The sequence below is a fragment of the Thunnus thynnus genome, chromosome 24, assembly GCF_963924715.1.
Source record: "Thunnus thynnus chromosome 24, fThuThy2.1, whole genome shotgun sequence".
NCBI lineage: Eukaryota > Metazoa > Chordata > Actinopteri > Scombriformes > Scombridae > Thunnus > Thunnus thynnus.
In genome coordinates this window covers 14,206,997-14,233,761 of record NC_089540.1, presented here as the reverse complement: position 1 = coordinate 14,233,761, position 26,765 = coordinate 14,206,997, and the positions used below count along the sequence as shown (strand labels likewise).

The following is a 26,765-nucleotide window of genomic DNA, read 5'->3' as shown; positions in this document are numbered from 1 at the left end:
CCAGAGGGTCAGACTGGCATGCTGTGGGCATCCATTTGCTGATCTATACTTCAGCCCTGCAAATACGTGGCAATGCAGTGGATTAAAAAGAGTTTAATCACAAATATTGCTTTGCTGAAACGACAAAACTAGAACACCCTGTTTTGTCATATAAATGTAAAGCAGCTTACAGTGTTGGCATTCATTATGCAGTAATGTATGCATGAATACATTAAATAATCAAAAGTGCAGAGTCTATGAATGTAAAATGTAGCAATTATCATCCCTAACTGGCAAAGGATAGGGTTGAAACTTTGTAAAGATTTTATTCCTGCTGTCACATTCAACAGTTTCCCTTGCACGGCACGCTGCAATGGTATCAAATTGAAGAACAGCCATTTGTCATGTCTTTATCAGCTTTGCCCTTGCATTCACTGCCACCTACTGATGCAAATAATGTAATGCAAGCCAGGGAAGTCAGTATTTAATCCCTACCACTCTCCATCACATCCTAAATCTTGAGTACTTCTATTATCATCCTCATATGTGCAGAAAACAAACACAAACCTGTACGTAGGCTTATTATCTGACCACATCCAACATCCATGTTGAGCCTTACAACTATTGTAAGCATCATACCATCTGCTACAAATCCCCACAGAAGGAAATGAAAAGATGTTACAAATCATAAAAACACTTGTAATACCTACCTCAGACGTTCTCAATAGTATGCTAAAACTGACCAAAACTGGTTTATACTTGAAGTATGAATCAAGGATACAGAAACTTTAAAGTCAAGATTGTGTTGATACTGGCAATTAAAACACTGTGTGTTTATTTAATCAAAATGGACAACCAAGAAATTACATTGAGGACACTTTTAGTGCTGACAAAAAGGCATATAGATCTGATAAATAAATGACAATCACCTCTTCAATAATGTCACACACTCAAACAACTAATAACACTTTTCTTTTACAAAAACAAAATACGATTGAGTGCATTTTTACCTGGAATCTGTTATTTTTCAGTCAAGTGTAAATACAACAGACAGTACAATGACTGTTAAATGACATAAAAATAAGTCAAGATCTTGGCAAAGTTGAAAAATATAACTCATATTTTATTCTGGTTAAAGTCTTTGTTCAGAAACCCTCAAGCGACCAGTGTTCATTTTAATTGATTTGGAAGAGGATAATAAATCAACCCTCTAAACCTACTGTAATATGCCTCACTTAAAAAGCAAAGACAACCCTTATTTTGTTTTTTTTTTCAACTTGCAACTTCTTATGCTGATTTGAAGAATTCAAGTGGAATTTAAAGCTGCAGTGCGGAACTTTTACATATAAATGAACATCTGTTACATTCAAGCCCTCACCAAACGAGATCACACAATGCTGATTAAGTCCATCACTGGTGTCCGGTAGTGATGTTTTTACATCAACCAGCAATGATTGGGAGCAACAATGGATGCATAATAAGAACTGGATACAGTGTTGGAGGCAGGGCTCAGTTTATTCCTGTGAAAGTTTCTCAGTGGCGCATGAAGCCAAGAAAGCCACTTCCTGCTGTAAAGAAATGACCTGGATGAATGCATACTGTGCATGCGCACAAGAGACTTCCGACAGCCGAACCAGCTGACTACCGTTTTGGCCCTCCGCTAATTTGAATGGGGATGATATGACTCAATCATGCTGCTTTTCTAGGTTTTCCAAATGTTATCGGACATAATGGATGAAATTCTGATAGTGAAACAAGTCATTTCACGGGGGTTGTGACATTCAAAACAATTTATCCACCGTTTTACAGCCAGTAGTGACAGACGGAGGCATATATCATAAGCATGCATTGACACTGTTTGTGTAACTACCAGAGGGGGGAGACAAAAGTTCCGCAATGCAGGTTTAAGTACATTCTGTCATACCTTCCCAGACTTTTCACGACCATCAAGGAGGACATTCATATTTTTCCATTTTTTCCAGACAAACCCTGTACCGAGAAACAAACACATCTGTGCAAACCATCCCTCTTTCCCCAGTGCTCCTCCACCGTGAAAACATCCAAATTTCTCACTTCTGGCTGACAATGGTGCGGGCGATGAGCTCTTTCATGATCTCGTTGGTGCCTCCGTAGATGGGCTGAATACGAGAGTCCACAAATGCCCTGGAAGAACAGAGGGACAAGTTGTTGATGGACTGGAATACACAAAAACCACCTGACAATCACCTGTGCCTGTCATGCAGACTGAGTAACACTTACTTGGCAATGGGATATTCCCACATGTAGCCCCAGCCTCCATGGAGTTGCAGGCACTGAGTGGCCACCTTGTTCTGGAGGTCAGATGCCCTGGAGAAAAGACAAGGACGTTAGCACATGGCAACAGCAGGGCTTATTTTTGGTAAATACAGAAACACATGCTCACCAGAACTTGGCCATGGAGGCCGTGGAGGGATCCAGGCGTTTCTCAGCGTGGAGCTGAAGGCAGTTATCCACGAAGGATCGGCCCACACAGATTTCAGTCTTCAGCTCTGCCAGCTTGTGCTGCACAGTCTGTGGGGTAAAATTAGACAACATTTATTCTTCGAAATGAAAACTGTGATTCTAAGGCATGCACAGAAGATACTAAACATAAATAGTAGGCAATAAAAAGATTTCCTATTCAACATTTCTCACATTTAGATCTGTGACTAAAGAAAACATCGAACAGAACAGAGGAAAAAGGAACAGAGCTCATTTGTTTTGAGGGGTGGTGAATAAACAAAGGCTGGCATGGTGTGTGTGGGTTGAAGATATTTAAAACAGTAGCTGGATGAGACTAGGAATAGGTTCACTTTGTTTTTATGTAAATAGGAACTTACTGAGATAAGAGATCTGAGCTTGGACCACAAATCTGTGGTTCAATATCTAAGAAATGTTTGTTTTTAATAAAAAGTTTTTGATTTTTCTTAAATTAAATACAGTAAGCCAGTTGATTTTGCTGTTATTGTAGCCTCTTTCTGTCTCAGTTTTGAATAAATGAACAAACAAAACAGAAAAATCAATTGAGTCTTTAAGTAAAGGGCAAAACTAGATACATTTTAGTCTTGAAAAATGTGCACTTACAATCAGATAAACTATGTGAAAAACTAAAAAAAAAACAACTATGTGATACAAACCTGTAGGTGAGAGATTGTCTTGCCGAAAGCTTTCCTCTGCAACACATAGTTCCTGGTTTCCTCAAACATGAACTCACAACTCGCTATGGCCATGTCAGCAATCAACAGACGCTCCTAATCCAACAAAATAATTATTTACCATCAAATCAACTGAAGTAAAACCATAATAACTTGTGTGGAAGTATCTAGGTAATGACACAAATAAAAAAGTGAATGCAAATAAAGTACAAAAAGAAAGATTTTAAAAGCCGTAATTTACTGTATCTGTGGAATTTTGACTTGTTATTAATCAAAAACGAACAACTTAACCTTTTAAAGTCATTTGTGGCCTATTTTCTGTTTCTGAACAAAAAAAATGCATCTTGGTACTTTCAATGTTAATGAAGGTGATGCTGATGAATTTTTTGCATGTTCACCTGAGGCAGTTCCTTCATGAGATAGTAGAAACCCTTGTTGAGTTCCCCTAAGAGGGCGTTAGCTGGGAGCCGCACATCCTCAAAAAACAGTTCGGCTGTGTCCTTAAAAAGAAGGAGAAGCGTTAGAAGTGAGAGTATAGAGCCACAGTATGATGGAAAAACTATCTTGAGGTGCTCAGGTACCTGAGCCTTCAGACCGATCTTCTCCAACTTGCGTCCTTTCTGGAAGCCCTTCATGCCGTTCTCCACCAGGAACAGACTGATGCCGTGCGCGGCTGTCTTGGCCTCGCGGTTGGTCACGGTCACTACCACCACCAGGTCAGCCATCCAACCGTTTGTGATGAACACCTGGAGATGGAAAAGAGCTCAAGCTGATGTTCAGATGCAATGAAATGAGTGTTTTTTTTTTTGCTTCCGTGACTCCGCCAGCACCTTGTTGCCGTTGAGGATCCAGTCGCTGCCGTCCTTCTTGGCGTATGTCCTCACACCTTGAAGATCACTGAAAAGATAAAAGGTGTCAGGTCATGAACGCTACACCCCATTATTGCGATCTATGGATGCTGATGTCGCATTTGTTCTTGAGCACTGACCTGCCTGCTCCCGGCTCTGTCATGGCAATAGCGCCGATGCATTTTCCTGCATTCATCTTGGGGGCAAAGTAGTCGATCTGCTCCTTGGAGCCGTAGTTGAGGATGTAGGGCAAGACTATGTCGGAGTGCAGGGCGAAACCGGGTCCTGAGCAGTTGGAATACATTCTGGTGAACAAATACAGAATCTCAAATGAAAAAAGTAAGCCCGTGTATGATCTCAGAATTGTGTTTTCACCTCAAAAGGACAACTCACTGTTCCTCCCATGTGATGGCGGTAGAAAACAAGTCTCCTCCGATGCCACCGTGCTCCTCTGGCGTCATTATTCCCAGCAGGCCTTGCTCGCCAGCCTTCTCCCACACCTCCCTGCTCACCTGACCTGCCTTCTCCCACCTGGAGCAACAGAAAAAGAGATTGTAATGAGGCGGGAAAAGATATATATGATAACGGAGGAGACATAAAAGGTGACACTTCCACCTACTCTTTGTGGTGTGGCACCACCTCCTCTTGAAAGAAGCGCCGGACACTTTCTCTGAACATGTCATGGTCCTCATTGAAGATCCGGCGAGTGCCAATGTCCATCAGGGTCTTGGCGCCAGAGGTCTCTGGACGTTTGGAGGGATGCCTTTGCTCCTGGGTCTGACTGTGCTGCAATCTGGGAGGAATTACAGAAACTCAACCAATCATACTCATTTTGACAAACAATACATTCACTTGGGTAAAGCAGCAGAGGATTATGGGAAGTGTGATATTAGTTTTAAGCTACCAGGAAATATGTCTTTTTATTTACATTAATGGTACCAGAATAATATCGTCATGCTTAGAATAAATCTACAGCCATAATAAAGGGTAAAAATAGTTTAAAACAATAAGTCAAGCGACCAAAACATTGTCAACATTAATTAATACTACAAAAATAGCTTAACTACGGTCCTTACTGGTCACAATGCAGGAAGTGTGTCAAAGGTTACCGTGACCCACTTCTAAAGGCAGACACTTTAATTATATCTGGAAAAAGGACATTATGACCTCAAAATAATTCACATAACTAACTTATATAGGTTCCCTGAGTAGGGATACTTCGCGTCGCTATTACTGACAAATATGTTTAAAGAAATGCTACTTCAAAAAGACAAACACTGAAACTATTAAAGTTATATTTCACCTTGTAGTAGCAGCAGAAAGTGTCTGTCCTCGCCCGGAGACATTTCTCAAACCGGAATAGCAGCTTTTAGCGATATTTTTGACAAACATTTTGCAAAAAAAAAGCGAAACACTATCAAGAAAAAGGGACAGAAGACAACAGGAGAGCAAAGATCGCCTGAGTGATAATTAAACATAAAGATGTATCACTCTGTAGTCGTTCATCGGCTCTTCCCGCGGGCTGGAAAAAGTACGATTAGCTTAAACTTTCTGCTTAGCAATGAACAGAACTACATGTATTTTCCTTTTGTAGATACAATATTTTATTTATGTGTAATTTAGCTCAAGTAAACGTAAATGTAACTTTAATTATTTACATGTGTGAACTCTTCACACTGTGGGAGGTTTTATCCGTGATAAAAGCAGCAGAGTGAGACCTCTTGCGTCTTCTTTCTCTCGGTGCAGCCGGATTTCTTCTTCTTTTAAACCTTGCAGAAGTGTTATAACTCTGCCATCTGTTGGTAAGATTAAAAATGTTGCAGGTGCTGCCACTTCTCCACAGAAACAACAAAAAACATGCGCAATTTAAAAATATGATAAAGAGCTGATAGCATGTGCTCTGAGACATAATTTATTCTGTCTTTTTAGAAGAGAAATAAGATATATAAGTAGCATATGAGAATAAATATTTGGTGGTGCAGAAATAACTGGCATGAATCAGAAAACAGTTCATAGACTCCATATTGTACAGAATGTAGCAGCCAGACTACTAAAAAAAAAAAAAAACCCATGTAAAGAGATCAGATTACTCCCCTCTCATTGTCTCTGAACTGGCATCCAGTTTTTTACAGAATTGATTTTAAGATTTGAATTACTTGCCCTTTACCTACCTGTATGCAGTCTGAGGTCCTCAGATAGAAACTTGTTGGCAATTCCCATGTTCGGATGTAAGACTGAAAGGGAAAAGGTGTTTGCTGTTAGGAGGCCTTAACTATGGAACAACCTGACTGATGAACTCAGACTTGCAAAACCAGCTTCTTTTAAATTGCTTCTAAAAACACATTTCTATCAAAAGCTTTTGAATAACTTTTTTAAATAACTTTTTCCCTTTTTTAAAATATTGCTTCTGAAAATGTAGGCTATATTTACCTTATTCCCTCATTCAATTTGGATAGAGTTGTCTGCATATGTGTATTTATGTATTTTCGGTTTCTTTTCATTTTGTCCTGTAAAGCACTTTGTAATCACTGAGTTTGATAAGTGCTATATAAATAAACATTATTACTATTATTATATTGAGGTTTTCATTTTTACACTTCCATTGGCAGATACAGAGTATCATATGTAATGTGTACTGAATTCCTTTACATACTGGAAAAAGTAGTGCCTTGTATACCTACTGTGTTTATTTCATAAGTGATGGTTTAAAGTTTAAACACAAAATCTTGGTTGTCCTTATTTCATACGCAACATGATGTATTTTATAAAGGTCTGTTGACTTCCTCATTACACCACAAGGGGGCAGAACAGGCTTTCTTAATGTTACAAAAAAATTTTCAGTCAATGTTTGCACTGTCTGCCCCAGTTTACAGAAGTTTTGTGTCTGGTATTATAGCTCCCACATTTACTCCACACTAAAAACACAGGTGAACCTCTCTTAAAGTTAAACACAAAAATAAAGTGTCTGTTTCCTACTCACTTCCTTTTATGTTTTTACGAGGATACAAAAAAAGCCTAGCAGTGATTGACACTTGACCCCTGCTGAGGTCATTGGCACAGTTATACTTGAACACATGGCCCCTAAAATATTTGACTTATCTGACCAAGTCAGACATGATCCCTTCAGTCCCCTACCTAGTATTTATTAGCCCAAGGTCCACATGTCTCTTCTCTTCTAAAGCATCTTCAGTCATCTCCATCTACTCTTCCTGATCATGTTTTCTTAATTATAAACTATTATGTAATGTAATGTGTATGTAATTTGTTCTGGTTGAAAGCTGAAAGGTTCCCCCTTTACATGCATTCTTTTTTACTATCCCTTCTATTATCTATAATGGAATCATGCATTATAGTAATTTCTTTAAAATTTAATTGTATACATAACATTTAGTGTTGTTTTTGTCATAGAGGAGAATTCAAAATATAGTTGTGCCCCTAAAAAATGTCATCACTAGCAAGTGATCTTAGAATAAATTGTGTCTCAATCGATGATGCTTTGTGGAACTAAAAAAAAATTAATGTGAGGCTGTGGATAAATATTAGGATTACAAACTAACCTTACAAATAAAAAATCTGATTTAAAGTCGAGAGGAAATGCGATCCTATAAGATCACATCCCCGATCAGATTGTTGACCTAATCCATTTCCTGTAAAACAAAATATAACATGTGCTTATGTAGACTTGAACCAACCAATTTCAACCAATAACATCATGGTATCCACCCATTAATCAATCCTCAACTTTTAGCAGCACAGAGCTAAGATTCATTATGACACACTTTTCAGTGTCACGCCTGTCTATCCAGCTTCACTCGAAAATATGTCATGACACAGAAGTGCTAAAGTGCTAATTAAATCGCAAAATACAGATCATAGCAGTAAGATTTGTATTTTATTCCTTTGTTCTCCTTCTGTCTGTCCTCTTGGACCTTCATGGACTAGTTTTTATCTTCCACTATCAGGATATTTCAGTTTTCTGTTGTTCTATCCAACTAAAATTCATAAATATAGTATACTGTTGCCCTGTACTAAATCATATCTATAGCTATATGTGGATAATGAAAGATCAAGAATCGCCGAAGATGGGATGTACTTTTGAAAAGTTTATTCTGAAATGAACAGAGTGAAAATAAATAGAACTTTTCAGGGAAGTGGGAGACTTTTGGCGGTCAATCCACTACCGTTCTCCAGCACCTTTGGCATTGCTGGGCCAGTGATGACGTGACTGAATGAGGTGGCGGTGGGAAGGGAGGGATCAACCCTCACTTGATGAGTGGTCACCCCTTCTCCCCCGTTCCTCACCCCAAATGCGGCGAGTGGAGACGCGCCCCGGGGGGAGAGTAGAGGCCAAGTGGTGGGGTCTACAATGAAGAGGAGATTTCCCGACAGAGGAGGGTTGGAGACGAAATGGAAAGGAAAACAAAATAAACAACAAGATGGGGTTGCTTCAACATCCCTTGTACATAGTCCTTGTCTTTCCTTGGTTGGTCTTTGAAACAGTGTAGATGTCCTGAACACCGTTGGGCTGTCTGTAGGCTAGCTACAGTTTCTTCAGCACTCCTCCTGCTGGCCTCTTACACGGACATGATGTGCTTGACGAAAGCTGGAGAAATAAGAAGAAGAAGAAGAAATAAGAACCCACAAGAAGAAATAAGAACCCATACATGTGCAAAAGTCAAACATTACAAGAGAAGGAATACCGGGAAGTCAAAGCTTACCCTCATAGTGCACACTGCCGTTCTCGTCCTCCTGACCAGTCATAAGGGCATCAATCTCAGGCTCGCTCATCTTCTCTCCTGTAGACGCACACGGATCCATGTCAGAAATGCAATCTCCATTTCACATACTGTGCGTGCTAAGTAAACTATATTTGTGTGCTTCTATATTTGGGGAAGGTGACTTGAGACTCACCCAGGGTGGACAGCACGATACGCAGCTCAGCGCCCATGACTGTGCCGTTGCCCTCCTTGTCAAAGACACGCAGACCCTCAACGTAGTCATCGTAGGTACCCTTCTGGAAAGTGTCAACCTGCTTCAGCATAGGCAGGAAAGTGTCGAAGTTGAGCCTCTTGTTGGCCATGTCTGTAAATTTAAAAATGTCACAGAAGGCGCCATTATTAGTGACTGTGTGGATGGAAATGGAAATATCAAGATCAAGTGTTTACCACTAAGCACAGAAGAACCAGGTGTGTTTAGACTACTTCCTTTCAGTGTTTTGGCATCAAAGAAAGGCCAGTTTGACCAGCTGATGACAATAAATTTAGGTTTAAGGTTGAAGTGAAATGGAGACTGTAACTTTTGAGAGAACACATAACACATTCTTCGTCTTACAAATAATAAAAGTCACACTTCCTTCATTTCATACACTTGGGGGTTCAGGTTAAATCTTTCTTGGTCTGGTAGCAAAACTGAGGTAGATATTTCTTTGTGACTGGCATGTTCCAGTTTCTACAGTTTTTTGACACACAGTCAGCTTCATTCAGGTTTGGCTGAATGTTGTCTTACCGTCGGCGGTTGGGTTGCCCAGGATCTTGTGGACGTCCTTGTTGGTGGGGTTCTGGCCCAGAGCGCGCATGATGTCAGCGACCTGGTTGAAGGCCACCTGGTTGTCACCAACTCTGTCAAAGAGACCGAAAGCCTCCTTGAAGTCTGGCGAAGAGGAGAGATTCAGGAGAGAACTCTTGAGTTATTAAGTACGGACACAAGATAATTTTTAAGGGCTATTGGGCATAAAATATAATTACTTTTGATCTTGCTGCCAAATGGTATTCATATGACTGCTATGACATAAATGTTCATGACATTCTCTTTTTGGTTCCCATTAGATCCGTCTCCTTTGGGTTTTCTATTCTTTCTATCCAGGGTTCTTAGTCAGCTATGGCAGCTATGTGGTGTCACACTGTGTTGGAGGATCAAAGACAGTATAAGTCACATACTTCCACCATTGTTCCCAGCTAATTGGAAGCAACAGCTGTATCCAAACAGAGAAGAGGAAGGCAACGAGAAGGGCTTGAACAAAGGTTAGCTGTTTCTATGAATGCTACAAGAAGCCAACTCAAAGTGACCTTTTTGACAGATTAATGCTCTTATGTGATTTCCCAGCAGCAGCAGCAGCAGCAGTGGGAACAGCTGTACCAGCACGCACTCCACCCCTCCCCATTCCTCCCTCCGCTTGCATTTGGGAGGAATTTAGGGTGACATCGGGAGAAAACTGATACACCCTGACAGAGTAACCCAGGCCATATAGAGCCATGGCCCCCTGGCCCTGCTCAAGTTAAACATAAAAATGCTGACTGCGGCGTAATCAACACCTTGTGCTGCACGTATTCTACTGGCTACTAACTTAATGTAGAAAGTATAAATGTACCAGACTGTGCAGAAGCAGCACTTTTTTTGGGGGGGGGGGTGTTGCTAAGAAATTAAAATTTAATTAAAAAGGTTCCTAGAAGTGCATTTGAGCTTTGTCCTGAACTCTAAGAGGTACAACTAGGAAATTTCAAGGTGTATCACATGTAGATGAACATACATACATATGATACAAGAACTGAGAATATCCATAGTAAAATATTATGGAGACGATACAACATGTCATTCCAACATGCAGAGCCACAACAAATGCCTTCCGCCAAACATAAGGCAATGTTTATAGATGACTTGTCTTTCAGCACTGAACAAAAGCGTTGGGATGGTGCTAGGGGGATCAAGCTTTGGATTCCTTCTGTAAGGGGATGCCACTGTGCCTGCATCTTAAACCTTGGCCTGGGGATTAACACCTCTGCTGTGTAAGGGCCACTGCGGCTTGCAAGACAAGGCTAGATCAGCTTAGAATAGATAACTCGACAACTGGACAAGTCTGTGGAATGGCATGTCGTATGGTGGTCTAGCAGTTCATTTGGACTCAGCTAAGATTCAGCGAGGTGAGCCTGCATCTACTCTGGGCTGCAGAAGAAAATTGGATTGTATACTCTCTCCTGCTGGTAGTTTTGCAAGTAAATGTCTCCATACATGATGATCAGAGAGCAGCATTCTCACAACCAATTTTTCGCATGCTTAACTTATTTGCAAGAGATGAAGTATCTTGCTGTTTCTTCACTTACCCTCAATCTGGTCAGCTGAGAATTCGGCTCCACCGGCAGCAGCGGGTGCTGGTTCTGGTGCTGGAGCGGGAGCTGCAGCCTCGGCTTCGGCCTGTCACATAAGAATACACAAAAATGCACACAAACAAAGGTACATTTATGAATGCATGAACACATGGAGCACAGAGAAATGATTAAAATCAAACGATTTTTATGTGTATAGAAATAGAACAAAATCTAGTTTATGTAAGATTTCTTAACAGTGCTCCGTCTGTAACTCTGTCTTAGAATTTATTGCTGTAAATTGTCCGAAACACAAATACATGTATCATATAATGAAGTAATAGATGGGTTCCTTGAATTTAGATATGTGGATGTATTTCACAAGACAGTGATCCTGGACCCAAAGTTATAATTTTCAACATTTCGGAATCTTCGGAGAAGTGAACTTTTTCGCAATTTGTGAAGACAGGCCTTTCAGAGCAATAATAAAAATGCCAGACTTGACTTCTCCTCTCTAGCATGATTTCGATGACACCATTCAGAGATGACAGCTTTTTTTTTTTTTTTTTTTCAAGAGATGGTATCCAAACCCATGCCACAGGAAAAAAAAAAGTAACTCCACTGGTACCGCCCAACCCAAAAGGTCCAAAACACAATTTTGTACACACCATTTTGGAGAGTAGGAGCTGGAGGAGCGGAAAGAAAGAAGAGAAGCAGAAGTCCCAAGACAGACAGACTGGTCCTGAGCCATGGTCAAAGCCCCCTCTTATTTATCCCGGGCATATGATGTCACATATGCTAATGAGGTGGATCAGATGACACATTGGAACATCTTTAACTTTCTTAGGGCAAACGGAGAGGAGAGCTGTGCACCCTCAGAGCAGTGGGAGTAGACCTTTAGAAGGGGACAGAGTTATTTTTAGACAGCAAAAGAACTGTGTCAAGACTTTGTGTCCAATGTACCAAGAATGAAACAGTTTTTAAACTAATTTCTATAAAGAACAGAAGATTTAATTTTCTTGACATCAAAAGTTCTCTCTTTTGACAAACAGTTGACAGGTATCAGTGAAAATGTAGAAAACTCAGCTACCTAGTGTCCCACTTCAAAAGGGGCCCAGAGTCCAGAGAGCTCATTTACAAGGTGGTATTTTTAAACAGCGAGACTGCTCCTCCTCTCATGTTTAAATGACAGCAGGGCGAAAACCATTTGAAAGGTTGATTCCATTCAGGCAGGTATTTAGAAAGTTTAGTGGCAGTAAACACATAAACAGAACTTGATTTACATGTATGTAGGTTTCACTAACATTACCATTCCTTGAGCTGGTTTTAAGCACTCTGAAATCAAAGAAAATGTACCAGATTATCTGCAACGTATAGAAAAGTAATAAAGATGTTCCAAAATTAATAGTTTTTGTAATTCGGCTCAGCACTATAGTATTCCTAATATAGTAATTGAAAAATGGCTCAAAATCTCTTAATTATCCAGCGTGTATGTATCCAGCTGCATGAAAAGATAATCACATTGAAGTTAAATTGAGGGGATAAAAGGATCATAATATATTAAGTTGCCCAGAAGACTTCACTGCATAATCTATAGAGGTTAAATGAACTGTGCACATGGCTGCTTCTGTGACGTTTCCATCTCCACCAGCGCTCTCCATGGTGCTGATGGCACTATCAAAAGGAATCGTTTTAATGCAGTAGATGCACAAAACTAGCTATTAAACTGTAGTAAAATTTAATATTTTGATGAATGTTGTCTTGGAAAGAGGTGAAATGACCAAATAAGGTTTGATAAGTGACGTACTGGGCAGACTTGTTCAGGATTCCCCAGTGAATGTTCTAGAAATTTGTAGTCAGCTGAAGAGATGGTTAACTAAACACCCACATAACGTGCCTTGATCGTACAAAATGTATGATCCTTCACGTTTTGTTATTCTTTTAGAAAATGTACTACCAATGTTTCTAATGAATGAAAATATTTCACTGTGGTTTAAAATGCACCAAACATATAGTTCAATTAAATCCACTTTTAACTTTGTTTAACTTGTCAAAATGGTTTAAACTGGCAATGAAGCAGTATATTAATGCTTTGGTAAAGTTTAATTAAGGTAATTCAATTTAAGTTTAATCAAAGTAATTAAAAATGCGTACTAATTGAGTAATTAGTAGAATATATATACTGTCAAGACACACGACCAGCTCAGTATTCATTTAGTTAAATAATTAATTTCAAAGTAGCTGCACATTTGGCTTAATTTACTTACATAGACAATCCATTAACTATTGTTTTATCTTGGATTCAGGAGATTTGACTAACTTTACCCATCAACTAGGGGTATGGTACTTCATATGACTATGAAGTGGTTATCTTATGACAAATATATCAAATGTAACTTTCTCTTTGATTATCATGGACTAATAAGTACCCATTTTTTGTGTTTTCAGAGGCTGAAAAACACTTTTGTATGTCTATAATTTCTCCGTGACTGCATGAAACTTGAGTAATTAAATGTCAGCATTGACTTTGTTTTGTTTTTTTGTTGAATTGTGCGCACTGTACAAAAATCTTGCAAAAATCATCAGTCAATATAAGAAACAGAAATACAAACGTTTACATCCGTTTTTTAACATTACGTTTTGTGAGCAGTGGCCGTCGAAATACTCAAGATTTCAAATTCTGAGGGTTCATTTCAAAAAGACAGAAAGACGCAGTAGAAGAAGAGCAAATGCATACGGACAGCGAGAACGAGCACAGGATTAGGTAATTCACTAATAGTGTGAATAGCTAGCGTGTGCACGCTGACATACTACAGTAAGTCTAACTTTTCCCGCTGCCAAAGTGCAGAAGGAAAAGACTTGGAGGACATTTGTAGGAGTGAGTGAACCACGGTTAAGACATGTCTGTGAGACCACACCCTTGGACAGATGAGCTCTATTTTTACTCCCATTCCTGCTGAAGGTGTTTGGTTTCTCCTGCGCTGGGCTGGCTCTAGTGAGATGGGGGGTGGAGAAAGCAAACGCTCCTGCTCCTCAAGACTCTCCGGTACAGTAAACCCCCGCCCACCCCAACCCCCCCCCCGCCCCCCATCAACCCTCCTCTCTACCCCTTCAAGACCCCAGCCTGTCTCCGGTCATAAAGAAGCATGGGCTGGGGGCTTAAAAAAGAGCAGTGGCATTGTGTTGCTGCTAGGTTTTAAGAGTGTTAGATGAGCCTTATTTGGAATAGAGACCGGACCAGTTGTGCCAAGTGGCCCATTGAGGAAGTGGCGGAGGATTTTAGACACTTGTTAAGCCAGATAAATGCCTTAAAACTGAGTGTTTGCAATGAGAGAGCCATTAAATGCATCTGTCTCCTTCATTCTTGTGTTATTACATGGTTTACAAACAATTATATACACAGTTACCTAATTAACATAAGACTTGACTGTCAAATAAGCTATTCATGAAATTTCAACGTCTTTTATTGCCTGTGAATGCTCTTCATTCGCCCGCTGGAAAAGTTCAAGTCAAGTGATTCTAGTGTTAGATGTTTATCCACAAGTTGCCGACTCTCTGCTGCCCCTTTGTGGCTTTTTCTTGCTGCTGCATAACAACAAAAGGAATTCACTACAGAGCAACAGCTGTACAAAGACACATGATTTATTGCTCAGACAGTGCAAAGAACAGGTAACAGCTTACACTCAGAGTTCAGGGGTTAAGCCCTTAACACATGGCACTGTTTGTGCTGAATTATATATAGTGCAAAGCCACTAGCACTGCTGTTTTTTCTAAAAAAGAAAAAAAAAAAATCCTGCAGTATAGCAACTAAACAATTTCCTTTTTAACACATTAAATTTACAAAAAGTAAAGTGTTAACAGAACATCAACGCTGTCTAGTTATCACACAATTTAATTTTACGTTTTAACAAAGTCTGAAAATTAGTTTCCCTCCTTTTAGCTGAAACCCTTAAAGTCATAATCTGAGCAGAAGAGTTTATAAGCGACACAAAACAAAAACCAAAAAAAGCTAGAGAAGCTCTCACCTTTGAGATTATTATATAGTTGAGATGTGAGTAAATAAAACATGCCACAATGCCTGAAGCAGTAGTCATCAGGTCAATGACACAAGACCCCGTAGATCATTTATGGAGATTAATGCGGTGTTTCCATGCATGCTAGTGAAGGAGAGAGAGAGCAAGTGTTCTCCTTGTTCTGTTTTCCCAACCAGTGTGGGTGTGGAAGGCTACCTGTGGAGACCTTTTACACCTCAAAGGCTGGAAACCTTGTTCTCATTGGCTGCAGAAGGTCGGCCAGGAAATAGATGGTGCCCGCCATGCCTGCAAACGGGAAGAGTTTATAAGCGGTGAGTTTACAGAAGTGTCGATTCCTCTTTCCAAAACTATTTCTCTATGTTCCCAACTGATACACTAAAAGCCAATTGGCCTCTTTTATATCTCTGTGCAGTAAATTGTCATTTGACCTACAATCAACAGGGTGCTCCCCAGGAAAAGGATAAATAATAGAGTAGTATAAATAATAGTAATAGTAAGTGCAATAATAATAGCAGTAGTGAGGCATCATTAAACGCCTTCCAGAGGATCAAACTGATCATCCAGGAGGTTGAATGATTTCTGTGAAAAAAAAAAAGTGTTATGTTGCTGTAATTGTTACTTCTGTTCATCCCAGCCACAAAGAGACTCTTTCATTAGGGGATTTCTAATGTATGTAATTTACTGTAGATGAATTCACACTCTTTGTTCTGAGGGGGGGAAAAAAAAACAATAATTTGAGGTTTCAGCCATCTGAGTTAGACAAATTAAGTGGGTATTAACCAAAGTAGCACATTTTCTCTTTGTGTTACTGTCTACCTACTATCACTGCAGGGAATTTTGTACTAAAAAGACTAACTGTGGAAGATACCGAGTGTATTTGACTAACTCAGCTTCCTAAAAAAGAAGACGTAAAGAAGACATTTTAGACACGCTAAAAACATGTAGTATGAACAACAAGGAACAATAACAACAACCAAAAACGGTTTCAATATACATACGGACATGTATTATTTTGAGACTGATGAGAAAAAACATCCCCATGCAAGAATGTTCATTTTTATATTGACACACTTTCTATTCATACCTTGTAAACAAACAATCTTCACAATACTCTACACTGCAGCCATTTCACCTGTTAACTAATGCTGCAGACACTTTTTTAAATATTAGTTTTGTTAGCAAAACTCAATTTGATTGTATGAATGAACTCAATATTGTATGAAACTGAAAACGATGATGGTTATATCCCGTTTGGTGTTGTCGATAACTAGTTCTTTGGTCTTCTCTGTGCAAATTTCCAATGTGCTAATGCTAATGTGACATTTTCACAGGGTTACAATGCATTTCATATAACTTGCTTCAACTGGCAGGTCACCCTACAGGTTCACTTGTATATAGTCTTTGTAAATGTGATTATGGTTATTAGTGGAGTTTTGTTTCTGTTGTTTTATCTGTTGTCTCTCTATATAAAAAAATGTTACAAAACTTGATTAAAAGGTCTAGTTATAGCTTGTCAGCTCTATTTGGTGATCATTTTTGTAACAAGCCATACATTATAATGAGATAATTTTGGCGAGTGGGACAAGTCGTTGCATATTACCTTCAAAAAGTGAGAAGGGAGTGTCTGGTGTTCGGCATCCGTGTTTGCCGTAGTTCATGCACCAGTCTGCAAACTGAAAAGATAAAAAGAAAGACAGAGAGAGTTTCATCATAACATTCCTGTTCTATCACAACAGTGGACTGTAGCTGAACCGTCTCAGGAGAATACGCATCATCAATGTCAACAACTGCGTAAAACTGCGATCCTCTCAGTGAAATCCTAGCATCTGTTGCGGTATCAGATTATGACCACAATGACACTCTGCTGCACTGGGAGCAAGTAACAGAGCTTCGCTAAGCCATCTGAAGAGTCTATTTCCGTCCTCTATGAATAGATTCATATTAATGAAAGTACACGGGGGACTCGTGCCACCTGGAGCGCATCCAAAGAAAGCTCGGGACCGGCTCGCTCGGCCCGCTTTGACGCCGACTCGCACCGACAGCTACCAACCTATTGTCAATAAACATAAAAGGCCCTGCCTCTCACATGCCCACCGTTTTTGAAATAATTTTCGATTTTCAGGCTGGCAAGCAGCCAACTGTGCTATGATCGGTTGTGCTTTGAACTAAGTTTGATATGACTTTCACATCTTACATCAAAGTCAGAAAAAGCTTCAAAAAATAAAGAGGTATGAAATGATTTCTTCTGTTTGTTATGGCTGCATTACACACTGATACACTTCTAGAAACACAATGGGTTAAAAGGACAATATTTTACATATCAAACTGCATATTTTCAGTTTAACAGTTAAAAAAACATTGAAATTCGAGGCCAGTTGAAAAATTTTGCAGGTCAATGAGAAATAATTTTTCATTTTTTACTGATTTTCTTATGGAGTTTGTTTTCATCACGAGTTTTTAGTAGTTGTATTTTTTCATTTCAATCATTTTTTTATTTTCTACTTGGTATAAAAGTTCTTATTTCTTGGTATAATACCAATTCTAGAAAGTAATGGAAACTTTCATGGAAAAATAAAGCGTTAAAAATCCCTATTTTTTGCCTCAAACACATGAGAAAACTCCTCTGTATCAGACTGCTGAGGCATTAATGCAGCATTTGGACGCTAATTATGATAGATCCACTGCAGCACTGCCACATCTAATATTTGCAGTTATTTGATCACTCAAATGGCCACTGCAGAGTCTGAATGATGTATACTGATTACATTATAAAGTCTCTTTTATGTGCTCTAACCATGCAGGCTCTGTAAAGGTGCTTGGGGTCCTGCGTTAGCCGGTAGAGGGCCAGGAAGGTGTAGGCGTTGCCTGCAGCACCATGACACAGCCCGTAGCCCTTCCTCAGCAAGCCCCACCTCCACACCACCTCCCCACATTGCAAAGCGAGCTCCAGGTACTGAGGAATGCCAAAGGCCTGGAACACGGGACAAAACAGAAAATCATCATTTCAGCGTGCTTAGATATTGTTTTGAAACATGAAATTGCAAATACCTTTAATATATAAACACTATTTCAGCCAGAGTCAAAATAAAAAAGTCATTTTCACCACAAGATGGCAATATAACTCTTTAAATCTCCTTCACATTGGGCTCCATTGATTTTATAACTGATATATTTTGAAAAACTACTCTTCAATTCACCCTGTATGCCTGCAGGAGCATGTAGACCACCCCTGGGGATCCGTGGCACCAGTGCACCAGAAGGTCACGGTTATCCCCAATACAGGGAGGGTAGTTTCCGGTGGGGAATTTGAGGCGGCAGACGTGGTCGACGCTGGGCCTCACCAGCCTGTGCACATCCTCCACCGCAGACACGAAGCCCGGCTGCGAGGGAGAGATTAGACTGTGTTAAACAGGAGACGGGGAGCAGGTGGAAGTAACAGGTGGTAACTTCAGTGTAGTCTGGCGAACAGAAAGGCAAACTTCTGCACAACAGAGCTTGTGAAACGGTTTGAAAACGAATACGTTTCATCAGCCAAAATGTTGTTGCACTGGGCTGTCATTAATGCTAAAATGATTCATTGATCGACAGAAAATGAAACAATTTCAATAATCAAGTGAGCAGAAGTAGCAGAGGTGTCAAACATTAGTCCATTCCAGCTTACCAAGTGTGAGAATTTGCTGATTTTCTCCAATTAAGAACACTGTAAATTTAATATCTCTGGATTTGAGACTGCTGCATGAACAAAACAAGCAATTTAAAGATGTCAACTTTGGTTCTGGGAAACTGTGATGGACATTTTTCAATATTTTCTTAGCTATTTAGGCCTAATTTTATAGGTTTTATATGTAAAACAAAATTGGCAGATTAATCGATAATGAAAGTCACTGTTGCAGCTGTAGCCAACATCAAATAATGTCCCATATACCCCCAGCCAATAGGTATTATATTCAGTTAGTTAGTATGTAGATGGTTCTGTTGTTGATTGCAAGTGCATATGTTTTGTATTTTTAATTATTTTTGCCATAATAAGCTATTTCTGTTTAAATGTTTTACATATTTTGGGAAAGAAGTAAAGAAAGATATCAGGCAGAATTTAGACTTGTAAAAGTAGAGACGAGCTTTACCTGCATGAGAAAGTAGTAGATGCCGGCCAGGCCATGAGCGGCGCCAACGTACTGCTCCTGGTACCACTCGTACATCAGGGGGCTCTGATTCTGGACCCGGAACTTCTTGCTGAGGTGCTCGCCTGACATCAGGGTGGCCTCGCTAATCTGAGAAAGGAAACAACAAATTCCAGCTCACAAACACTCCTAATCAGTGCATGTGGAAGAAATCAATGAAGATAAATGAAAGCAATTGGACATCAATGTGTGAAAGATCGAACAAATTAGTGGCAAACGACAAATCCAGATTGTTGTAGGCGGCAAACTAGAAGTTAGACAACGATTATAACCAGAAAGTCTCCTCCTATTATTATCATTTCGGTTTATACCACTGCATTTCTGTGTTTCTCTACAGCTATTCACAAACTTATTATCTAACCAATATGAATTCCCTTTCTATGGTTAAAACGTTCTATGGTTATGGTTGAAATTAAGGCTGCAACTGTTTTTTTGATTATCAATTAATCTGACGATTATTTTCTTGATTAATCAATGAACTGTTTTGTCTATAAAATGTCACAAAATAGTGAAAATGCCGGTTATAATTTCTCAGAGTCAAAGGTTTCATTTTCAGATGTCTTGGTTTGTGTGACCAACAGTCCAAAACCCAGAAATCTAGTAACCAGCAAATTTGGGGCATTTTTGCTATGAAAAAAATGACTTAAACGATTTTTCAATAATCAAAATAGTTGCTAATTTTCTGTCAATCAGCTAATCAATGAATCGACTAATCGTTGCAGCAGTTAGATGAAATCCACACACTCTGGTCGTGACCCACCTGTTGGATGTACTGCAGTGGGATCCTGTCTTGCCCAAGCTGCTGATTGACAAAGACGAGGGAGTACAGGTAGCCCATCCGGCCATAAAGCAGCTCATCTGGCAGCTCACCTGAACCCTTCACCACAATCTGGTGATACTGCATCAGTCTGCAAGAGAAGCACAAGAAAGTCAGGATGGACCAAACCAAACCTTCAAATTAGGCCTTTAACTATACAATTCATTGTATAATAAATTATACGTATAATAAAGTGAGGTGGTCTCTGTTCACAGATAAAACAGCTACATGTAAATGCATTTCTCAACACAGGAAAACAAGACTTCTTGTTCTCCAACTACAAACACCTAAAAGAAAGCAAAAACAGCATGTTGTAGTAGCATGACAATTACATTTATATTACAGATTATCTGAAATGTTCTTTATGAAAACACCAAAAAATGTTTGTTGCATTATTTTATTTATACTCCTGATCTTAGTACTGAACATAATAATTTACAACAGACTATACAACACTGTAAATTTATAATATTGCCACATCAGTATGTCACCAATACAAAAACTGTATATTTTAAGTACTTAACCACCACCAGACTTTATAATGGATATGAATAGATGGAGGAGAGTCTGAACATTTAATATAATAAAATATTGATAGTGCACATTCATGGGTTTTGTCACTCCTGTTATTATTTGTTGTTCCTTGTCTTACATTGATTTGGGGTATATTCATGCTCTCAGTTTTGGAACTACAGTTCCCATAAAGCTTTGAGGGATGTAAACAAGACGTACAGTGTTGCTATGTCATTGGACTGCAACTTAAGCCCTGTTTTTTTTAGCCTGTGCTTGTTTACATTTTGACAAATTATTTACTTTACTTATGCCTGACACCCCTCCTGGAATACAGGCCATCAACAAGGGACCTCCAGAGTTCTCGGTCATTTGCTTTCTTTTCTATCTGATATCAGGTGTATCCAAGTCTCTTGATGTCTGCCTGGAGATCCTGTCATCAGGTTTTCTTTAGCCGGCCTCTTTCTCTCTTCCCCTGAGGGTTCCATGTCAGAGCTTGTCTGGTGGTGTTTGACACTGGTTTTCACAGTGTGTGCTCGATCCATCTCCATCTTCTTTTTCCAATTTCATCTGCTGCTGGTAATTGTTGTGTCCTTGTCCACATTTTGACAAATTGTAATCATTAAAAGTGTGTCGAATTAGCTATTAACAGCTCCTATTTTGAGATGAACCCATGAATGTACAGACAACTATCACTTTATTACTTTGATACTGAAGAAAACTTATAAATGTGATGATTCTCAGGGGAGTTCTGGAGTTAAAGGGATGATTTCTAAGAGGATTTATAGATATTTATTCGCAATACACCTCAGAGATGATGTCATTGGGAAGCGTACATCACACTAAATCCAAAAATATGTACAACATGGTATCATGTCTGTGTGTTCGACTGAGTAAACAAAAAGGAGTACGAGTTTTGACATAAATATCAGGTCAGGCCTCATGTCCTGAAATCCTCTGTTCTACACTGACCTGTTGATGCACTCATCAGCCTCTTGCACCCTCTGCAGGCGGTAGAAGACCACAGCAGCCACAGCCAGTGGCCCTGTATCCCCGCAGAGGAAGGTGACGTCATGGCGGCGAGTCAGACACTTCAGGCTGCGGCTGACGTACTCCAGAGCCTTGTGAAGGAATGAAGATTCCCTGAACACGTTGTGGAGGTGCAGGTAGAGTAGAGCAATACCTGGACAAACAGACATACAGAATCAGAATCATCTTTATTGACCAAGTATGTTTACACATATTTTTGACTCCGGTTTAGTGTCTTTCAATGTACTTACACAGAATAACAACACAACAATCTTCAGAAATATATACACAATGACTATATACAGGTGAAACAATTTCTGTGCAAGAGAGCACCACTAAATGGTCTTGACAATTAACTAAATTATCTTTAAGCTGAAAGTAACAGAAAATAAAATTATGTCACCAAAACTCTTTGCAGGGAGCATCAGAATCTCATTATATGCTTGCTATTAAGAGTTCATACAGTCACATCAATGCAATTTCTTTCAAATAGAGATATGATGTGACTTATATCAAATGTGTAATGGTGTCATCATCACCTGCCCAGCCAGTGTAACTAGTGCAATCTCTTGGGTCAGCAGACTTCAACCCATTTTCCATGACAGCTAGAAGCTCTGTGACCTTGTTGGTCAGCCGCTGGCCAAACTCTGATGTAATCTAAAGGTGAAGAAAAATTAGAATAATGAGCTGGACATCATTTAGCTGCACACATCCAACACTATACAGTACATTAGTCATGCATTACCTTTCCCTGGCTGTCAAACAGAGCATGTGTGAGCGCAGGGTTCCCATCATACTCAGGGTACGGATTCCTCAAGGCTCTTGTGTCCATTTTCACAGCCTTGTTAAGTTATTTAAGAGTACTGCTGCACTTTATCTGGGCCAGATAAAAAATAATCTGCGGAGAGATGAAGCAATAAGAGGTTCAGGAGACAGAAGAGGCGAGTGAAATAGCAGTAAGCCTAAAAATTGTGACTTATTGATCTTATAAAATAATATACAGCCACATAACAGAGCCTTGCTGCACACACCCACACGCATGAAGTAATGACAGCTTAGCTCGCTGTAGCTTGCAGATAGCTTAGCTACGCAGATAAAACTAACAGCTAACACGTCGCACTGTGCTAACGTCGTTAAATTATAATAAAACACAACTGAAAATCGAAATACGTAAACTATGTGATAAATCAAGAATAAACATAAAATTTGGATAATTCAAAGATGGATAGCTACCACTGCCAGTGCTGCACTGTTGATATTTAACCTTTCTTCATCTTTATATTATCTTGCGGATTGTAGCTTTGTTAGCGCGCTAGAGCCACCTGCCGGTGTGGAAGTATTACTACAACTAACAAAACTGGCCGTCGTGTCGAGGGGGGGAAAGAATAATTTCTTCTAAACGTAAATAAAAATGAAGACAAGAACATAAAAAGAATTCAATACAACGCATAGTACAAGCCGGATATCTACACATAATCTCCTTGGCCTCGCCTGAACAGACCTTTCCTTGATAGATAGATAGATAGATAGATAGATCATAAATTAAAATATAGAAACAATGAGGTAGGTAAAAGAAACAGATACAGTTAAAGGCTAAATTATATACAACTATTAAAATTATAAAATAATTAAAAATAGAATAGAGATATAGATATAACCATATCTATAACTATAATACAATTTGCTGAGTATACACAATGTTCAATGATGTTAATAAGCTAGAGGACACTGCATGATTGTCCATGGATGTTAGAATTAAGTGCACATTGATACATGAATAATTTACACAATGTATATAGATATGTAACAGTATATACTGATAGTACTTGAAAGATTATATACAGATGAATCTGAAATATAACATATGTGATGGATAATGTATAACTTACAGTACAGGTGAGCAGTCTGTCTTTGATGTTCTTAATCCATGTTTATTTCTGATTTTCCAATATATAGTAGACCTTTTTCACAGCAGACAGTTTGACTTGTCACAGTAGGAAAAGCACAGGTGTTAGTAATAAAATTAACAATAGCTCAGTTCTATCCAAATGTTCCCGTAAGCCATGAGTAATTTTATTATTTGCGTAAATAAGTCTCCTGTGAAAGAGGCCAGTTAAGAGCTATTAGTCTCTTTGCTTGCAAAATACACACTGATAAATATATACTGACTCCATTTTGTGTTTCTTTGGGTATAAACTGATAATAAGCATTCTAGGTTCAAAAAGGAGGTATAGTGAAACCAACTGTTCAATATGTGATGTTTCTCTCTGTATGTCTTACCAACCTACATTTATTTAGGCTTGGAGACACAATACAGTTCATAATTGAGTCTCAAAACATCAGCTGTGGGTGCAGATTTTGTGATTTGGAAAAAATTAGAGCAAAAGAGCTGCATAGAGGGTGTTTGTCACTAATAAAAATGACTACCCCATACACCCTTGGGTAGTTTTAACTTTAATAATGCATCATAGTTTATCAGTTTATGATATTTTGCAAGGAGCAATCTAAAAAAGATTGCTTGCAGTTTAGTTCAAACTTGCAAGGTCTACTTTCATTTTTCAGTATTTTCAATTTTCAGCTCTTTTGAGATGTTTCCCTGCTCAACAAGGAGCAGTCTAACATTGCTATTACTCCATTTATTAATACACTTGTCAAAAAGATAGTAGAAAGATTGAGGTTTTTTTTTCCATTAAAGATTGTGTTGTAGGAATTGCATTTACAAAATCATTGGCTTCTTGCTAAACAAGAAGTCAGATGAATTGTTGATCAGATCCACTTCTTCTCATGGACGTTTAATTATCTCTGACAAAAGTGGAATTTGGTCAATTACACAAACAGATTGGAGCTCAAGTTGAAACAAATGGTTATTTCAGTGCATATTGTTGCCCATGGAGCCCAGAATGACTTTGTCCCATAAGTGTATAATGAGACATTAGCCCATCAACATGAATGTTTCCAAAGGTTTAAGGTAATTGCACAATCATAGTCACCTACGCCTACACCAGAGCCAATCTTTCACCTTTTTAGCAATTCTCCTATTACGACTCCACACTAATGGTGCAAATGACTTCCAAACAAACAGACAAGCCTAAATTCATGATCACAGGGTGGAGCAGAGTTTAAACACACTGCTGTCATGGAAAGGTCATGTGCCACCAATCTGCTCTTGACCCTCTGCAAAGCCCAAACAACATGTCATTCGTGTGGATAGTGATGATAATTAATGTAGTCACAGAGAACATGGGGCTGGTATTGATTGGCTCTCTGCCGAGTCTCACTGCTGGTGTTCCACATTCTCACTTATTGCAGAGATGGGAGCTGCAGCAGCCCTGTAATCTCCCTTTGAATGTTCTGCCCTATGAACGGCACAGTTGAGAAAAAAAGTACATTGTTGTGTCAGTAAGACATTCAAAGGGGGAGTGCAATGGGATACGTCCCCTAAAGGGCTTTGATTAGTGTTCTCTCTTTGTTAATATGCCTCATTCGCTTCCCCTTCCCCCTTTTCCCCGCATTTTTCATCCTGTTTCTTTATGGATTTAGATGGCTCTCTGCTCAAGACTCAGTAAAATTCATCAAAACTGAGTCCTGATTAAATTATGCTACAGACCAAATATTTTAGTCTGACTTCAATAGGTCCCGCACTAGAGTAAAGGCATGTTTTTATAAAGACAATCCTTTGTGACAACAACATTAATCATCTAAGTCTTTTTTTAATATATGTTTTATAGCTTATTTAAATGTTTTTTGATAATACACATCATTATCAGTCTGTAGTTTAGAGGTTTGCCAGGCCTTGGACTCTGGAGTTTTTTTTTAAACACTCGTCTTAACTTCATGTAACGAGTTTTTGATTTGCTTATGCACAAGTTTTTCTGATGTCTCTCTGTGTTCCTCATCTTGATGACTTGTATAACCTTGTCTCTGAAATGTGCAAATGAAGCTGACAGTTAGATCAGTCAGAGCGCCAGATTTGCAGCAGTCATCATGGCCACTCGTTTGTTTTTGTGTTTACTTCTCTGCTTTTTTTTCCTGTGTGTGCTCCATTATTTCCCTTCAATTACAACCTGCCCCCCTGTCATTTCCATATCAATTGACCAGGCTGCAGGTGAAGGCCAATCATGCTGTACAAAGTATAGAATCTTTGCTCATATGCCTTGGGACTGTTTTACCTTGCCTTGAGGGACGGGGAATGGAAATGAGACTCAGATTGCGACAAGATTCAGAAGGAGACCTTCGGGCTTGATTAGAGCTCCTCGTTGAAAGACACATTATTGAGCTGAGTCTCCATCCTATTACGCCTGTGGGAAAACCAGCTTCATGGGGGAAAAATATTAATTAGAGGTGATATTGATCATTTGTTTCTAGCACAGGACTGCATCTTGCAGATTGCTGTGGTCAAGTCATGCATTTACACTTTTAAAGCAGACTTTTAAATGCACAATATGTAATTTCAGCCGCTAGGGGTCTCTCAATTAAAACAATAACAAAAGACGGAATGTGATGATGGTATGAAGTAGCGTGGGGATCATGGGAGTTGTTGTCTTCATTGTTAAATAACCAGCTTCTTTGGGGTAGGATTACTCCAGTGTTCATCATTCAGGATGTTTTTACCAGGAGCTGAATTAACTGCAGAGGTCTCCTTCTCTCCAAAAACAAACGTACACAGGGACTAAAACTCCGGACTTCCGGGAGGGGCTGCTAGCTGAGCTGCTACTAGCGTTTGTTCAGCTTGTTTCTCTGATAACTTAAGATCCAGACATCTGAGGACTAAAATCCTTCATCTGGTTAAACGATATAGTTAAAAACGACCAAGATCTAAAGTGTTTATCATAAATATGTGGCTTAAAACTGAATAAAAGTCGATTTATGCAGAAGTATGCATCTTGTGCATGTATACTCCTTGGTAGAGGGGGTATGACGCCATTGACAGGCGACCAAATGAAAAAGACCAAATGAAATCCGCTGGCTCTGGAAGCTACGTAAACAGACCATGGGATTTCACTAGTTTTTCTCATTTTTAACAGGAAATGTCAACTTCTCAAATACATCTGTACATGTTCGAGCTGGAATCTAACCCGAAATATGCGAGTGGACAATGTGAACAACACGTGGAAA

The 26,765-nt window shown here is 39.2% G+C and overlaps 3 protein-coding genes across 5 annotated transcripts in view; all 3 read right to left on the bottom strand.

The window, feature by feature from the left end:
• Window positions 1-779: 779 nt before the first annotated feature.
• acadl (acyl-CoA dehydrogenase long chain) lies at window positions 780-5,474 on the bottom strand. Its single transcript, XM_067582878.1, has 11 exons — window positions 5,304-5,474; window positions 4,620-4,793; window positions 4,394-4,531; window positions 4,141-4,305; window positions 3,983-4,049; window positions 3,734-3,898; window positions 3,551-3,652; window positions 3,135-3,248; window positions 2,402-2,529; window positions 2,239-2,325; window positions 780-2,142 (listed from the first exon to the last, which is right to left on the bottom strand). Exons 1-11 carry the CDS (start codon window positions 5,390-5,392, stop codon window positions 2,049-2,051), a joined length of 1,323 nt encoding a protein of 440 aa, XP_067438979.1. The 5' UTR covers window positions 5,393-5,474; the 3' UTR covers window positions 780-2,048.
• A 2,609-nt stretch (window positions 5,475-8,083) lies between these two features.
• Window positions 8,084-11,892, bottom strand: mylz3 (myosin, light polypeptide 3, skeletal muscle). Its single transcript, XM_067582884.1, has 6 exons — window positions 11,748-11,892; window positions 11,098-11,188; window positions 9,506-9,649; window positions 8,912-9,082; window positions 8,719-8,796; window positions 8,084-8,603 (listed from the first exon to the last, which is right to left on the bottom strand). Exons 1-6 carry the CDS (start codon window positions 11,748-11,750, stop codon window positions 8,575-8,577), a joined length of 516 nt encoding a protein of 171 aa, XP_067438985.1. The 5' UTR covers window positions 11,751-11,892; the 3' UTR covers window positions 8,084-8,574.
• Window positions 11,893-14,703: 2,811 nt separating this feature from the next.
• Window positions 14,704-26,765, bottom strand: part of lancl1 (LanC antibiotic synthetase component C-like 1 (bacterial)) — a 53,659-nt gene continuing 41,597 nt past the window's right edge. The window contains exons 1-10 of one of the 3 annotated variants that reach the window (XM_067582879.1): window positions 22,884-22,987; window positions 22,396-22,548; window positions 22,190-22,307; window positions 21,594-21,804; window positions 20,055-20,202; window positions 19,238-19,384; window positions 18,311-18,493; window positions 17,908-18,084; window positions 16,714-16,786; window positions 14,704-15,398 (exon numbers count right to left, since the gene is read on the bottom strand). In XM_067582879.1, the coding sequence (XP_067438980.1) occupies window positions 15,322-15,398; window positions 16,714-16,786; window positions 17,908-18,084; window positions 18,311-18,493; window positions 19,238-19,384; window positions 20,055-20,202; window positions 21,594-21,804; window positions 22,190-22,307; window positions 22,396-22,482 (1,221 nt within the window). In that variant the 5' untranslated portion in view covers window positions 22,483-22,548; window positions 22,884-22,987 and the 3' untranslated portion in view covers window positions 14,704-15,321. Of the gene's footprint in view, window positions 15,399-16,713; window positions 16,787-17,907; window positions 18,085-18,310; window positions 18,494-19,237; window positions 19,385-20,054; window positions 20,203-21,593; window positions 21,805-22,189; window positions 22,308-22,395; window positions 22,549-22,681; window positions 22,842-22,883; window positions 22,988-26,765 lie in introns of those variants that run through there. The other 2 variants (XM_067582883.1, XM_067582880.1) reach the window with 2 other exon arrangements.

What these genes read in the sequence shown, in the direction of transcription:
- acadl (XM_067582878.1), bottom strand. Translation starts at nt 5,392, where the DNA reads ATGTTTGTCAAAAATATCGCTAAAAGCTGCTATTCCGGTTTGAGAAAT. An exon ending in TCATGAAGGAACTGCCTCAG is followed by an intron (nt 3,249 to 3,550) that starts GTGAACATGCAA and finishes TTGTTGGATTAG; the next exon opens with GAGCGTCTGTTGATTGCTGA. An exon ending in GCCTCCATGGCCAAGTTCTG is followed by an intron (nt 2,326 to 2,401) that starts GTGAGCATGTGT and finishes TCTTTTCTCCAG; the next exon opens with GGCATCTGACCTCCAGAACA.
- mylz3 (XM_067582884.1), bottom strand. An exon ending in CTCAGCTGACCAGATTGAGG is followed by an intron (nt 9,650 to 11,097) that starts GTAAGTGAAGAA and finishes CCTCTTCGCCAG; the next exon opens with ACTTCAAGGAGGCTTTCGGT. An exon ending in TATCGTGCTGTCCACCCTGG is followed by an intron (nt 8,797 to 8,911) that starts GTGAGTCTCAAG and finishes GTGCGTCTACAG; the next exon opens with GAGAGAAGATGAGCGAGCCT.